General features: G+C 43.0%; 1 protein-coding gene across 1 annotated transcript; it reads right to left on the minus strand.

Annotated features, from left to right (window-relative positions):
* Nucleotides 1-6261: 6261 nt before the first annotated feature.
* LOC311123465 (B-cell lymphoma/leukemia 11A-like) lies at nucleotides 6262-11343 on the minus strand (the record flags this gene model as incomplete). The annotated part of the gene is made up of 2 exons (XM_084197730.1): nucleotides 11086-11343; nucleotides 6262-6657 (listed from the first exon to the last, which is right to left on the minus strand). Coding segments are annotated over exons 1-2 (451 nt in total), but the record flags the coding sequence as incomplete, so codon positions are not given.
* Nucleotides 11344-16758: the final 5415 nt, after the last annotated feature.

Consider the following 16758-nt stretch of genomic DNA (forward strand, 5'->3'; position numbering starts at 1 on the left):
GCTACACTGCCAACTCACACACCCTTTCATGTTCAACCGTGCCCCAATGGGGCTCTCGCACACAAACACACACACACACACCACACACTGGTAGAATAATACACACAAGCATACGCAACTAAAGGAACACACATACACACATGTCCAGTATACATAAACACACACATATGCAAATATACTGAATTGAGCCGGCCTCTTTTGCTAACTTTGACTTTGTAAATGAAACAGCAGTGTGTAATTCACTGGGATATATAAATAAGCTTTGTAGAGTATAAACAGTTTTATAGACAAGCTTTGCACAACTTCTGACATCATTAGAGAGCTAGGCTAGGACCACACTATCATGTGCTGATGCAGAGGACACACACACCACATATGGTATCTTAATGAGTCATCAAAAAACAGTAGCTTACTGTTTTCCTCAATTCAGAAAAGTTTGCCGACGACACAACAGTGGTAGGCCTGATCACCGACAACGATGAGACAGCCTATAGGGAGGAGGTCAGAGATCTGGCCGTGTGGTGCCAGGACAACAATCTCTCCCTCAACGTGACCAAGACAAAGGAGATGATTGTGAACTACAGGAAAAAAAAGAGGACTGAGCACGCCCCCATTCTCATCGACGGGGCTGTAGTGGAACAGGTTGAGAGCTTCAAGTTCCTTGGTGTCCACATCACCAACGAACTATCATGGTCCAAACACACCAAGACAGTCGTGAAGAGGGCATGACAAAGCCTATTCCCCCTCAGGAGACTAAAAAGATTTGGCATGGGTCCTCAGATCCTCAAAAAATTCTACAGCTGCACCATCGAGAGCATCCTGACTGGTTGCATCACCGCCTGGTATGGCAACTGCTTGGCCTCCGACCGCAAGGCACTACAGAGGGTAGTGCGTACGGCCCAGTACATCACTGGGGCAAAGCTTCCTGCCATCCAGGACCTCTATACCAGGCGGTGTCAGAGGAAGGCCCTCAAAATTGTCAAAGACTCCAGCCACCCTAGTCATAGACTGTTCTCTCTGCTACCGCACGGCAAGCGGTACCGGAGTGCCAAGTCTAGGTCCAAAAGACTTCTCAACAGCTTCTACCCCCAAGCCATAAGACTCCTGAACAGCTAATCATGGCTACCCGGACTATTTGCACTGCCCCCCCCACCCCATCCTTTTTACGCTGCTGCTACTCTGTTAAGTATTTATGCATAGTCACTTTAACTCTACCCACATGTACATATTACCTCAACTACCTCAACTAGCCGGTGCCCCCGCACATTGACTCTGCAATGGTACCCCCCTGTATATATAGCCTCCCTACTGTCACTTTATTTTACTTCTGCTCTTTTTTTCTCAACACTTTTTTTGTTGTTGTTTTATTCTTACTTTTTTTGTTTAAAATAAATGCACTGTTGGTTAAGGGCTGTAAGTAAGCATTTCACTGTAATGTCTGCACCTGTTGTATTCGGCGCATGTGACCAATAAAATTTGATTTGATAAACATAAATCAATCACTGATGAATAAACAACAAACATAAGCTATTAACAATATTCCACCATAGAGTGCCAGAGTTGACAACTCCAAAACAAAATCAGCTAATTACATATGTCACTGTATCGATTTGGTTAATGATATCAAATAGGCATGTACCTAAACAAAATCAACACCAAATGTGGGGCGATGGTTTGTCTGTGCCAAATAGGGCAAAGGACAAATCATCAATCAATCAAGAAAAATCTAAAAATAGTAACAAGTAAAAAATATTTTTAAAAATTCACATGACATCTACTGTAGATCTGTCATTTTAATATCAGTCAAAATCAACAAAAGTGAAAATGTGTCTAAAATGTGTCATGAAATGTAAATAATAGCACACACACCATTGCCATGCCATCAAAATACACCATGCAAAACAAGCCATTCAATCCAGGGTCCTTTAACCTTTTAGTGTAATGGAAGTTAAAAGACAGAAAGACTCAGTGTTTTGCTTATACCATGGTAAGTTCAATGTGTATCTCCAGCCAAAGTGTATAGAAGACGTTTTCCTTGGCCGATCAGCCACTCTCTCAACGTTACAACTGCTCTATTCTATCGTGAGTGCGACAAATGACCTCCCACACATCTCCTTCAACCCAATCCTTACAGAGGGGCCTTGGAAAGACAAGCAGAGAAATGTGCCTGCTAGACCAGCATGAGAGCATGTTTCCACACACCCTCCCAGCAAAACCAAATGACTCTTTGATGATCCCTGGTGTCGTGACAGACAGTGGCGTATGAAGTGGTGGGGGATTTAGACAGAGAGAGACGACAGGGTAATGGTAGGGCGATTCTGATGCTTTGTTCTCATACACACACACTCAATAGTTCAGCATGGCGTTTTGGCATCAGAGACTGCAGCTGGCTTGTATGCACACACACACACACACACACACACACACAGACACACCCACATGCACACATACACACACACACACAAACACACATACACCTGCACACATGTACTCACACACGCACTCACACAAACACACAATGTAATTGATTCAATACCAATTGGGTGCCCCCGATTTGCATTGACTGTTAACACTATTGCAAAGATAGAGTGAAAAGGAGGGAGAGAGAGATAGATAGAAAGAGAGGCAGGGTTGAAAGAGGGAGAAGATAAGCAAAAGAGAGACAAGGGAGAGAAAGGGTCAAAGACAATTAAAAAAAAGATATACAGAAAGTGTTTGAGAGAGAAACAGAGAGGGAGAGAGAGAGCTCTGAAATTAAAGCAAAAAATAAAGGGGCATTTAAAAAACACTAGCCGTGCTAGTGGTGCAGGCTAATCGCCTGATCTACCACACAGCAACAGCAATCATGTCATAGCCCAGCTTGAGCTTAACCATAGCATCAACAACACAAAATATGCAGAGAATACTAACACCAGACCATATAGTGTACATTGGAATATAGAGAGCCTTTGTAATAACAGGGCTCAAGTGCTTTGTATACCATATTGTGATGGGGTTAGTGGAAGAATAATTTATTTCAGTGTTGCACAATCAATAATGCTTTATTACCATGACATTACACATGGCACAATCAGTGTTAGTGCTGTGTTAGTACTCACAGAACACATAGAAACAACACAATTTATTAAAACCTCAGTTTGAAGATGAGGTGGAATTCAGGAATTTTTCATCACATTTTTCATCCCAGTTTAGTATTAATAGAGTAAAGAGCATATGAGATCCCAACCTAATGTGGTTGTATTACAATGGCCACACACACACACACACACATCACCAAGCTTATCAAGGACAACAATCCATATGGAACACACACACACCCCCCGACAGCCTTTTGTCTTTTTAAACAGAGCTGTTTGATATGTAAATAAGGGTATTACACCACAAGAGCAATGCTCCATATTTTCCTAAGGTACATACCAATGGCAAACTCCCCACTACCACACTTACCAATGCAATAATACACAGTAATAAATATTAATGATGCAGCAACAATACAAAAACAACTCTGTAGCTATAATAATCTGTTACCGACATTGCTTTGTGTAAAACAAAGAATTTCAAAAATTACTGTTGAAAATTACAATAAAAATGGATTCATACAATAATAGTAACAATCTTTTTTAAATATCAAAAAATAAATCATTCACACCTAACGATTCTAAAATATAACAACCATGTATAATACCATTGACCCAACCAGACGTGTCTCACCCGTTACATTATGATGTAAATGAGTCTAATAACCCAGTTTAGCTGCTGGCTGAGACTGTGTGTGTGTGTATGTGTGTGTGTGTGTGTGTGTGTGTGTGTGTGTGTGTGTGTGTGTGTGTGTGTGTGTGTGTGTGTGCGCGTGTAAGTCTGTTTAAACGGCTAGGTTAATTTGTGCTGAAATTGCAGCAACATCTTTAAAACAAAAGGGCTAAGCAGACACACACACACACACGAGTCGAGACACAACCTTGGTTAGCATTGCCGATCCGTTAAGATTGAACTGAAGGAGACAATAGGCTAGGGAACCAGGTAAGACCAACACACACACACACACCCACACACAGTGAGGTTCATGTTACACAACATTTCTCATCCCAACGTACCACAGAAATGGGCCTGTCTGGAGTCTATTCCATATCAAAATCCAGCAGCCAATCACAAAACTAAAATTAAAGGATAAAAGGTCAGATCTAAATTATTGTTGATGAGGATGATCCGGGCCACCATTTCCTGAAACCTGGATCTCTAGCCAGATGAGAAGAGATGGCATAAAACAGAGACACAGTCCCTACCCTGCATTTCTATACAACACACACACACTTGCACAGTCAAACACACATATATGAGACAGGCCAGCTGAAAACTCAAAAATTATATCTAGAGGAACTGTAATTATGGCCACCTTGAAATCCACCCTTTAACTCTCTATATTCCCAAGCATTTTTGCCGTTGTTTACAAGCAAAGTGATTAACGGTCTTGTTTTGTTGCTCGTATCCATCCTACTATTTCATCTTTTCCCAGGCCTTATTTAGTGCTGCCAGTCAACCACTGAAAGCGAACCCTAATTGAAATACACCGAAAAACTACACTATAACAAATAATTAGTGGCGTTAAGATGCTTTAAATAAACTACTCTTCCTCGGCGAGCCAAAATAACCGAGTGTCCTCTCCTCAGCTGTTATAATGCACAGAGGGAGCGAGTGAAAAATAAAACAGAGTAAGGGAGAAAGAAGCGGAGAGAGAGAGGTGGGAAGTAAATGGTAGAGAGAGTAAGAGAGAGTTAGAGAGATGAGAAGGAAACAAGAGGGTAAGAAGGGAAATAGAGAAATAGAGTGAGAATATGAGTATGTAGGCCTCTGTTTACCGGTGTAAGATGTGGTGGGGGAAAGACCACAGTGAGATCAGGAGACATCTGCTAGAGCCACATGAGAGAACTACAGCAGCATTTCTCACAGAGCCCAAGACACTCACCATGCAAGACGCACACACAGATAGAGTTACACACACACTGGAGATGAGAGCCTCACAACAGGACACACAAATGGAAGCATACACACACACACATGGAGTGACACACACTGTAAAATTTTAGCCTATATGGGGAAACTGGAACACAAATCCTGAAAAGGCATGAACACGTATTCCAGAGAAACTGTGGACACACACACAGACACAGACACACACACAAAAACACATACATCACAGAATTTGTTTATACCCTCTTACAGGCATATACACACTGCACAACCGTGTAATTATACAAAAAAACTCTCTAAACCACTCCCTCCAACACACAGTGTCACAAACACAAACACACGCACACACACATTGACCCATCTGCCAAACCTTTGTTTCCCTGCATAGTGGGTGGGTTGAGTCCGCTGCAGTGCCAACCAGTGCACCCACCCTGTGCCCCAATTTAGACCATCACAAAATGGCCACTAAGTCAAGGTTACCAGTGTCACTTTGCCATTGGGCTATATTTGATTACTGTGGAAAACCAACCTTCCCCCCATCCTCTCTCTGTCAAACTCAATGGATTTGAGGTCAACTGCTGTGCCAAGTTAACCATTTCCCCTCAGCAGGCTGACACACACACGTATCCATACAGACACACACACACACACATTCACACACACCGCTAGAGATCAGTAGCACTATGATGCATATGTGTCTCTAATTAAGAACACCAGCCAGTAAGAACAGGGCGATCTGAGACACGGATGAGATAACAATCCATAAATCAAATCATAAGATGTGTTTTTATCTTATCCTATTCTTTTGGGCTTCCCTGTGACGTTTCAGTTGTGGTTAGCCGGAATAGACCCCGCCCCTAGCCTATCAGTCCTAGCCAATCAGATGGATCACTTAAACGTAGACCCAATCTGAGCCAATCATGGCAGTGGCATTCACCCTGGGTGTCTGAGGACTACAAATCCTACAGGGAGAGGGAACATTTCTGCCCAATATGTGGCCTCCGCAGTACCCCGTCTATGCTTACACACACTACCCCCCCCCCCCCCCCCCCCCCCCCCCCCCACAACATAAAAACACAAGCCCACAAGGGATATACACATTCAAACACGTCACTGCATATAATATTGGTTTGTGACACACTTCAAAACTGAAACACGCCCCCATGCACAGCTACCCTTATGATGCACACATGTTTGTGCACGTTCACCCATGTTCACCTACACCAATAAAGATACTGTATGTGAATCCTATTGTTTGTTTAACGACAACATGTTGTGGGGAACGATGGTTACCTGGGATGTGTTCCTGCTTGGGGCAGATCCCTCTGGGCAACGAGAAGCGGTCATCATCCGCCCCTGGCGTGGCTTGGACGCCAACCTCCACGGGGCGCGTGCGGAATGAGGCCAGGAAGGGCAAAGGAGTGAGGGCCAGGCCTGGTGAGGGTGAGGGGGGCTTGTCCAGGCCCCTGGCCAGACAGGGGGGTCCATGGCATCTCTTCCTCTTGTGCTCAATGAAGAGCAAGATGTCCCCCAGGGGGAAGGTGGTCTGGCACTGACCACAGGTCAACAGGTCATGCTCCGTCTCCACAGCAACCCGCAGTGTGCCCGTGCCATTCTCTGAACGGTCCGAGCGTTGCGAGCAGCGTTCCGACGAGAGCTCCTCCGAGACGACGGCAGACAGGGGCTCGGCTGTAAGCAGAAACGAGGGAGGGAGGGAGGGAGGGAGGGAGGAGGGAGGGAGGGAGGGAGGGAGGGAGGGGAGGGAGGGAGGGAGGGAGGGAAACAGACAGGAAATTAGAGGTGTAATGTTCAATTGAGCAGTATCAACAACAGTGCAAAACAATGATCACGTGTTTTGGCTTTTTCTCTCTCACCATTCTGCCAAAACTAGAAGTAGTCATCAGACTACACCCCCAGTAGTAGTAGTAGTAGTAGTAGTAGTAGTAGTAGTAGTAGTAGTAATAGTAGTAGTAGTAGTAGTAGTAGTAGTAGTAGTAGTAGTAGTAGTAGTAGTAGTAGTAGTAGTAGTAGTAGTAGTAGTAGTAGTAGTAGTAGTAGTAGTAGTAGTAGTAGTAGTAGTAGTAGTAGTAGTAGTAGTAGTAGTAGTAGTAGGAGTAATGCCTGGACGGTGTTGCAGAGAAAAGTGTATGACTAACTTTTGGTGTGACTGGCATTAGACAGACAGCTCCACTTAACACTCATCAGCCTGTCAATTTAACACTATGACCTCTTCTACTTTTACATCCATTGAAATTAACACGACAACGACTAAGAAAGGCATCTAATCAAAGGAAGGCGTTATAATGGATGTTAAATGTTCTTTGTGGTTGTAGAAAGGTATAGGTATGACAAATAAAGCCTTAGTTTGATAGATAATACATTTGTATTTAATTACTTTTTTTATAGACTGGTAGTAATCAAAAGCTTAGTAGGAACGAGACTGTTGGATAGCTCAAAAAAAATGTTTCATGCTTTTTCAAATATCGTTTTCAAAAATGTGTTTTTCATATTCAAAAGAGTATTCTTAGGTGCAGAATAATAAAATTACAATGTGTGATATAATAATAGTTCATAGCTTGCTTCTCTCAATTCATTATGGGGGAAATTACAAATGTGTCCAACATGTGTGTGCAGAAAAGATAAGCAGCCTGAGTGTGTCGAAATAAAAAAAACTCTCCTGGACTCTTTGCATGTGTGACTTACAGTTCCTAGATAACCACTTTTACAGCCGGAAATCAGCCTTAAGGAACCGTTCAAGTACATTCCTCGCCATGGAAGCCGGGATTAACGCTTGACTCGTTTGAAAGTTGCCTTTTGTCACACGGGGAGTGTCAGTCTTGTTATACACGGACAGACGACGAGCTGTGTGAATGAGATATATTTTACCACAAAGGGAGGTTAGACAGGAGTCTACTATTACTACTAAGTAGCCTACTACTGAGCGGCCCGTCGTGTTTGAAATATGTCGCTGAAAGGTGAGAGTAGCTTTCTTTTTAGTTTCCTAATGGTTAAGCATCTTGACCTTCTTTACTAAGCTGCCAATTTCACATTTTAATGAACCTAAAACCACTGAGAATCAAAAAATAGATTTTAATTTGTAGTGGCTGATGATTGGTAGGGATGTTTGATAAACGAGATAAGATCGTGTGAGGTTACATTTATTTCCGCCCAACCTAGAGCCAGATAGAGAATAGATAGAGAGAGAGTGTGTGTGTGTGTGTGTGTGTGTGTGTGTGAGAGAGAGAGAGAGAGAGAGAGAGTGTGTGAGAGAGAGAGAGAGAGAGAGAGAGAGAGAGAGGGGGGGGGGGGGGGGGGGGGGTTGGCTCCCACCGCGCGCGAGGAAATATCATTTGAACGAGCAATTCTACACGACAACTGCGAGCGAACAGGGACATAGAGATAACATTGCGCGGTTACTACCCTTAATGTAACGTCAGGTCAACCACCAGAACAGCCGAGGTTATACAACAGCCCTAGGCATTAAATTCACTGGATAAAATCAAATGGAAGCAGACTAAGCCCTCACCTTAAACTTGAACTGAGAGTAGATTTTATAGAGTTGCATAATGCATTGTCGGTATTAATTACAAAGGGATAAACACCTATTTGAATTATATCATTTGATTTCAATTTTTTTTGCATAGAACTATGCATATATTAAGCACCATATTGAGCCATCTACACTGAACTGCTTGAAATGGAATTGAAGGAGACGAGAAACCTGGACATATTTACATATTCAAAACATGGACTGAATAATATCACTTCAAGGTATACATGTCCGGCTCCTAAACTAATGTGTTGCAATCAATATCAGATAAAAGCAAAAATATAGGCTGCATCAGAGCAGGCACACTGAGATCAATTATATTGTAGGCCTATTCCTATATAATGTGTGGGATAAACATGATTTGTCACTAATTCAAATCTGCGTGGCAAATCAATAAAAATAAGAAGAAAACTGTCGTGGAACAATTATTTTCTGACAGGCTATAAGAAAATCACGCTATGTAAGGCAGCAATACAATTTAGTTAATGCATTTGAAAGTCATTTCATTCTGCATGATATTAAAACAACTGTAATTTCTGCATAATCAGGAAAAAACGATATGTGTTGTTTGATGCACAGCCCATAGGAATGAAAGGTGGTAAACATTAGTAACATATCTCTTTTTCCCACTTCTGTAAATTCCATTATATTTCAAGGGGTTTGATTAGCCTACCATTAACACTATTAATAACCTTCCTTATCTGAAGGAAATATGGACAGCTATATAATTTGGGTATAGGCCTTTTCGTCCTTTTACGAAATATGTGCTCAAAAAGAAAAAAATCCAACCTTAATTTAAAGCCATCATAGGCCTATATTTTATTCATATGGACAAGTGTTGTTATGCATTTGCACATTAAATAAATCGTATAAAAAATAAAAGGATATTTTCTACCATTTAAAATAAAATAAAAGTGTCTGAATATTTTTTTTATGGAGATTTTTGCGTTTAGGTAGTTTGACAAGTTATAGGACTACAGAATGTTGACATTTGTATTGAAATGTGTTTAACTTCCATACCCCTGTAGAAAAGAACAGGATTCGAAACTGGAGAGAAAAGAGGAGGAGGGGAAACGCGACGTATAATATCCCCTTATGCGTTTCCCTGCATTCTAAACATATCCTCAAAGATGTAGATTGAGGTGGCGGTGAAATTGATCAGGTTCAAGTTCACATCCAGTTTTTGATCGTTGTCTGCCTCCTAGCGACTGGATTCCGACACGAACAAAAGCCTTCCGATGCAGCTGGACTGTATGCCCTGGCTGCACTGAGACCCAACGATATGGCTACAGCCACTCGACTTCATGCGGAAACCTAGTAATGCCACACGATACGATACAATGTTACAGCAACGTGGATCTAGGGCATGTTATCGCATATTACACCATTCGAGCGCTACTGAAGGGACGGTTTCAGGACAAAAACACGGTGTGGCAACATCGGGCATTGGGCTGGCTACCTTAGTGATTCCTCTTGTTACAAACGCATATATAGCTAACTGCCTGCTGCTTGTAACATTGTAAACATGCTGGTTATGTATGCAAACTAAATCAACCATATCAAAATAAATGTGTGCTTAATGGAGTTTTTCATATAGCCTAGTTAAACGTAAAAATGTATAATTATTCAACATTTTCTTTACATTGTTATTACAGTATAAATAACATTACATTGTTATTCTTGTTTTGTCTTACCTTAGGGTAATGATCTGCATGATAAACTAAAATCAATACAAATGGCTCCAAATGTGGGTTGGTCAAAAGGAAGAAAAATTGACTACAGAAGAGAAAATGCGTTGGTCCTGTTGCTCTTTACTAAAGCACCCTCTTTTACTAGGCTACTCGAGACAGCGTGAAGCATATGCTTCCCGCCACTATAGAAGAACACCTTGCAGAATCAATGTAAACACAACAATCCGTTCGTTAAGGATATATGGACAAGCAGGGTACAAATAAGCAGGTTTTTATATATATATATATTTCGAGGAGCCACACGCGCACGCGGTGCTTGTAAACAGTTGGACACGAGATTTTTCCCAAACAAAATCCACTTCCAGTTTTTTGAAAACCTTCCAAAAATAGCACGAGAGGGGAGAAACCTGCCTCGATCCAAGACAGGCAACGGTACGGGATATTCCGGGCGATATTCTACATAGCTCCGCGGAAAGCATGCATATAGGCTACCCATACGCTCCGCGTACCTTAACGTAGCCTATGCACTTTAGTGGCGGAGGCAACCGGGGCACTAAAGCCAGTGCGTGTGAATGTAATGCCATTCTCGCTGCAAACTTCTCAGATTTTTCGCAGGGGTGAAAACTGGATCAAACTTTTCTCTTTCAGCCTGGGTAGAATATGCTATGCGCGTATATGTATTTCACCAGGGGAGATTCTCGCCTCGCTTTCACGGTGAAGTCCACTTGACGGCGGGTCCGTGCTGTCCAGTGTCCAAAGTGCCAGTGCGAATCACGCTCCATGTAACCCAGTTTCCGCTTTTCTGAATGGACACAGTATTGGACTGGGTAGAAAGGAGTGTGGTAAAAGTAGAAATGACAATTTAGATGTACTTACGCGAAAAATCCCGTTTGCTTAAGTGCTGGGGTTTGCCTTGCTTGCGGCGAGACATGGTGGCTGGTGGCAGCGTTCAGCTCGGTTCACATCGGGAGAGCCGGGTTAGAAGGGAGACTCCAGAGAAAATATCTTCATCAATGCCTTTGACATCCAAAATAAATTAGAAATAATACAACGATGGCGCAGGGAAGATGGATTGTGGGATCGCCGTCATGGCTTTTTTTAAAAGAGAGCGAGGGAGAGAGATGAAAAAATGGCAAAAGCCCCCCTGAGCTGCAAGTTCAAGTGCGGACGTGACGTTCCTGCGAACTTGAACGTCAGGAGATGGATGGACACAGACATACAAAACATGGGCAGGGCGAAGCGGCAAAGTGGGAGGAGGGAAGGGAAATAACAAAACCAATGGACACTCATTAGGGGCTGGACATGAAAAATAGACCCGGGGAAGCCAATGGACAGAAAGATCAGGGGGCCGGACAAGAGGTTCTTGGGGGAGGGAGAGAGTGAGGGAGAGAGAGAGAGAGATGTCTAATGAAAGCAATGTGCACTGTGTGTGTTTGTGTGTGTGTGTGTATGTGTGTGTGCGTGCGTGCATGTGTGTGTGTGTGTCTGTGTGTGTGTGTGGGGGGGGGGGGGGGGGGGGGCGAAGAACAACAGAGCAAGAAAAGCCAGTGGACAGGAGCTCGGAGGGGCCGGACATATGCTGCATATGCGGGGAGGGAAAGAGAGAAAGAGAATGAGAAAGAGAAAGAGAAACAGAGAGAGAGAGAGACATTTAACAGAGGCTGTTGCATTGGTTGACATTGATCAGGGGACTCGAGTCGGGGCTGGAGTTATGTGGTAGAAAGAGAATACATTCTAGTAACACTCCTGGTGTGTGTGTGTGTGTGTGTTTGTGTGTGTGTGTGTGTTTGTGTGTGTGTGTGCAAATGCGGAGTGCAAAGTGCAGAATAGGTACATAAGGAGAAAGGGCGAAGCGCCATTGAAAGGAACGAAACGGAGCGCGTGAATATCGGGTTGCATGAACTGGACAGACAGGTTCTGGCGAGAGGGCAGGGGGAGTTGAATCTTAAGCGCGCGGAGGTGTCCAAACCGTGCTATACCGATCTTTGAATCTACAGAGTTGGGTTTTGGGTTCAGTGGGCGAGGCAGGTTAGTGGGCACTATAGTGTCAAACTTCGAGACTAGACACTTCATGTGAAATCCAAACTCATTGAAGAACAGACGGTGGGAGTCTTCCCATAAGCACCCATGTAGGCTAATACGTTTCAGATGTGTTTCAGGTTGAACCTGCGGATGGAGGAGGGGGTGTAAATACTCACATAATGGAGTTTGGTAATATAAGACCGGTTAAACACCGCCCGTGCAGACTAAATAATGACACCTAAGAAGACATCACGCAAATAACAAATGCGATGACAAGAGTGTGGGGAGGGTGGAGGAGAGGAAAGAAGCAGCCTATAGCGAACTATAGCTGAAGTGTGACTAGACAGCGACTGAAACATAGTGGAGTGAAGGAGCGAAGCGCCGCCGCGCAGGGCAAGCGTGAACTGCACACACGGACCGGGGACACGGCCTGGGAAAGGGACAGAGCATTATAGAACCGAGGGAGAGAGAAAAAAAAGAGAGAGCGAGAGACGACCTGGAATGGTGGAGGTGCTACGTTCAACGTCGACGAGAAAAAATTGTATGACCAGTGAGTGAAATATTTTACAGGTTGAGACTAGTTGTTCGTTGCGCGCGGACTAAGCTTGGTGTGCTGTGGTATGGGAGTACTGAAGGCTACGCTTATACAGACTGTTATTACGGGGCGTCAAAGTTCAGGCGCTGATAAGAGCTTACAGACGTAGCCTAATTCCGCTGTATGAAAGCGATGGACTATCTGATACAAAGCCTATATGCAATGTGATATGTATGGTAGTATATGGAATATATGGTAATAACAATATAACAGCCCACTAAAGTTGTTACTTATACAAAGCCAAGGCGGCTTGATCGAAATAGCATAATTATTTGCTTTTTAACGTAGGGATAGAAAAACATCGATCACCAGTAGAATGGTGGACGCATTAAGCATTTATTTCATTTTCATTAAAGTTTTTACGCAAGCAATATGGGCTTACAACCATTCAATACCCAATATAATAATTATTTGTGAATATTCCAATTCTGCACTTTTCCGAGTTGTATACTAACTATTTGACCAGTGATAAATCCAGATGTTCCCTATAGCGCTGAGCGCGCGGCAGAGATGAGAGCAATTGGCTGTGACTGTTTTAAAACAGAGGAATTGGCTGTGACTTAGAACAATCTTAGTTTTTCAGGTCCACAATTTAAAGAATGTAATAGATAACTTTAAATACAGTATCATCGTCTTTTTAGAGTCAATTTTGTCAAATTACGCACAATGGGGAGAATGGAAACTCGTAAGGTTGTTTTGAAACGACTGCTATTGAAATTGAAATTAAATATCACACAAGTAATGGCAATGGCAACTGTGTGAGTTATAAATTACAGTTTTAAAAAGTTGGATACTAAATGTCAGTTTGCCATTTAAACTAACCCATTCTTGGACATTTATCCTAAGGGGTTTAAAAATGAAGATTGTTTTTATTCAACGAATTTATGGCCAATATTTAGCCTGTTAGGCAGTTTCAATTGTCTCAGTCTCCAACAGTATCATGACATTATTGCCTGATTCAAAAGGTGGGCTAATCATAATGTACCATTGACCTAAATCAAGTGGATGTGTTGCTTGTGTCCCCCCACACTGTAAGCCTTATAGTTAACTTCAATATGCATGGCCTATATAGTCCTACTAATTAATACTGTTGGGACACACTTTTAATTCACTTGATTGGCTCACCTTAAATGTCGCTGTAATTATTTGAGAACACTGGGATGCACTTAAGATCAGGCTTTACGCGCTGGTGCAATGGTAAAAAAAAAAAATGTTACAAGGAAATTCACTTTAACTACAATTGTGTATAGCCTACTACTGTTTTCAATTAATAAATATGGATATAAAATAGGGCAGAGAATATAATCGGTGATCATTCAGTAGCCTGTTACTTTATAGTAACAGCCGGCCACTGCGGCCTCTTGAACTTGATAGGCTTCACTGAAACATTAGCAACACTGAGCAATTACATTGACACTGATTATTTTCACAGTGTGGACCGCCCACCATATAGCATCCCAATGATTGTAAGTCTCATTTGTAGCGACGTTTCCCACAATAGTATATAACAAAAGCATCAAAAAGGTGTAAACAAGTTGAAAAGATGACCACGCAGATGTATTTTTTAGTTAACAATTTGGATTAATATCGATTCCACCTAAACTGCCACTTTATAGGCCTACTGTATAGTCCTTTATGGACGACGTGTTTGTAGGCTGTTGACTAGTCTATGTAGCCTACTCTCGGTAGGGCAGCGTGAAAGCTTTTGGTGGGCCCTCGCTTTAACACCCCGCATCCGATTCTAAGGCACAGCGCGCTAACCTCGACCTCTCCATACACCCTACTCCATCTGTTGGCACAAATAATGGTTTTCCTTTTTTTTCCCCCTCTCTCCCCTGCTCACTCAAGGCAGACATTGATCAAAGCCAATAGAGCGCTACGACTCGTGAGCGAGGGAGCCCAGGCCGCGAGAATCTCAATATGCAAATATGAGCCCGCGCCGGAATCCGTCATAAATCAGTCAGGCGGTGTTAATGCATTGGAGGTATCCATCTAGCACCACACTGCATGGATGCATGGACTGACATGCATCACGTGCACGTGTATGTGCGTGTGCGAGAGAGAGAGAGAGAGAGAGCGAGAGAGAGAGAGAGAGAGGTTTAAATTGCTGTTTAGGTTTGTGAGCATGCAGACCATGTTTATTTACAATAGTCCTACCTATTCGTAGACTTGTGTTTCAAGTCAATTCATCAAAAAGAATGGGCTAAATAATGGATGGGCCATTGACCAGTTTTAATCGACCAGTATATTGATCAGAACGAGAAATACAGAACAATCCCGTTTTGCCTTATAACCTAATGCAAACGATTAATATGTTATAATAAAACAGAAAAAAAACTACATTGATATTATCCTCAAAGGAGATGGAGAGTGGGTGAAATCTGTGATGGTCACGTGCATGCTCCACGCCCCGGAGCCTCGAGGAAATTGAGTGACTGGGCGCTCGGGCGCATTTCAATATATGGAAATGACCAGGGGCTCGCGCAATAAATCAGCGCTCAATACAAACCACGAATTCTCTGTGTGCCTCTTTATGCTTCACTATACCCATTTCCCTCACTTCTGTTGGACCATTCCACCGCTTCTGTGGTATGAAGGATCTGCCTCTAAACATCGCAGGGCACATCTATAAAGCAAATTTAGGCTAATGAGTACAGATAAAGCGCGAGAAGTGCGTGTAGGCCTACACAAATAGGTTACGCAATGTAGTATTTTTGGGGGTTGTTTTACATTGTATCTGCATCACCAAGAATAACAACAAGATGGGCCTGGAGTTGGTTCACTTGCTTTCAGTCCAGGATAATAATACTTTTAAGTCTTAAAACACATAATTAAGTTGTTTCACTTTGGTAAGAGCCAAAAAATCAGCGATACACCTGGGCAAAAACTTACACCCCACATCAATGTGTTTATGTTGGGTCTTTACGCACACAGGGCTCCATTGAGCGCGTTTGGGGACGTAGGCCAAGCGCGGTCAGATGGAGAGGAGAGGCCAAAATGCAGCTCTGTCAAGCCTAGCTCTACTAGGACCCCCCCTATCCCCCCCACCCCGCAAACCTCTTTTTCTCTCCCCCTTTCTCTCTCTCTCTCAGCATTGCCCTCTCCCAGTAAAGAGAATGGAAGTTTCTTTTTACATATCAGAGAGAAACTCAAGGAATTAGCTCAAAATCCTTTGTAAAAATGGCCATTTCGGAAGAATTTCAAGCTTTGCTGGTCGAGGCATGATTCCCAGCCTTACAATTCATATTAATGGCTAGATTTCACAATGTGGCATTATAACACTGAGTGATGGGCGCGCATGCTGCCAATGCTTCGGCAGGTATTAGATAAAATCTGAAGGATTATGCAGCTATAGGCCAAATGATCACCCTGAGCTCCCCTTCTCTCTCCCTGTGTGTGTGTGTGTGTGTGTGTGAGCCCACATAGGCCTACGTTAGGACAATGATTCGAGTCAAATTTGTAAGAAACATCCGTGCGTACGATCACACACACATCACACACAGGCGCGAAGCTCATCAAATTAATTACATGACTCGGGCGTTAATGGAAACGGACAGGTTTCCTCTACCGAAAACGCCCGTCTCCCTCGGACGGGCTGCAGATACCACCCAGCAATCTGCATCAATCTCGGGATAATGCATGACCATGTTTATTGCTGTAGTAGTTAAGTCGTTGTTAATTTTACACTAAACGCTTGTTATGATGATGAATGGGGAGGCTGAGATGGTCCACATGGGACGCCAACCATTTATCTGTTGAGCGGAGGCCGCCTGCCTCCTATGTCAGTGCATTAATGTTAGTTAGAACTGAAATACATTGACGGACGTTTATCCAAGAGCGAAGCTCACCCTTAGCACGCTGACTTGTCCACCTCTCGACACTATTTTTCAAATATGGGAGTCTCGACATTGCAATCTCAGTCTCTTTAAAAG

This window comes from Coregonus lavaretus (genome assembly GCF_964263955.1).
Source record: "Coregonus lavaretus genome assembly, contig: HAP1_SCAFFOLD_2304, whole genome shotgun sequence".
Taxonomy (NCBI): Eukaryota; Metazoa; Chordata; class Actinopteri; order Salmoniformes; family Salmonidae; genus Coregonus; species Coregonus lavaretus.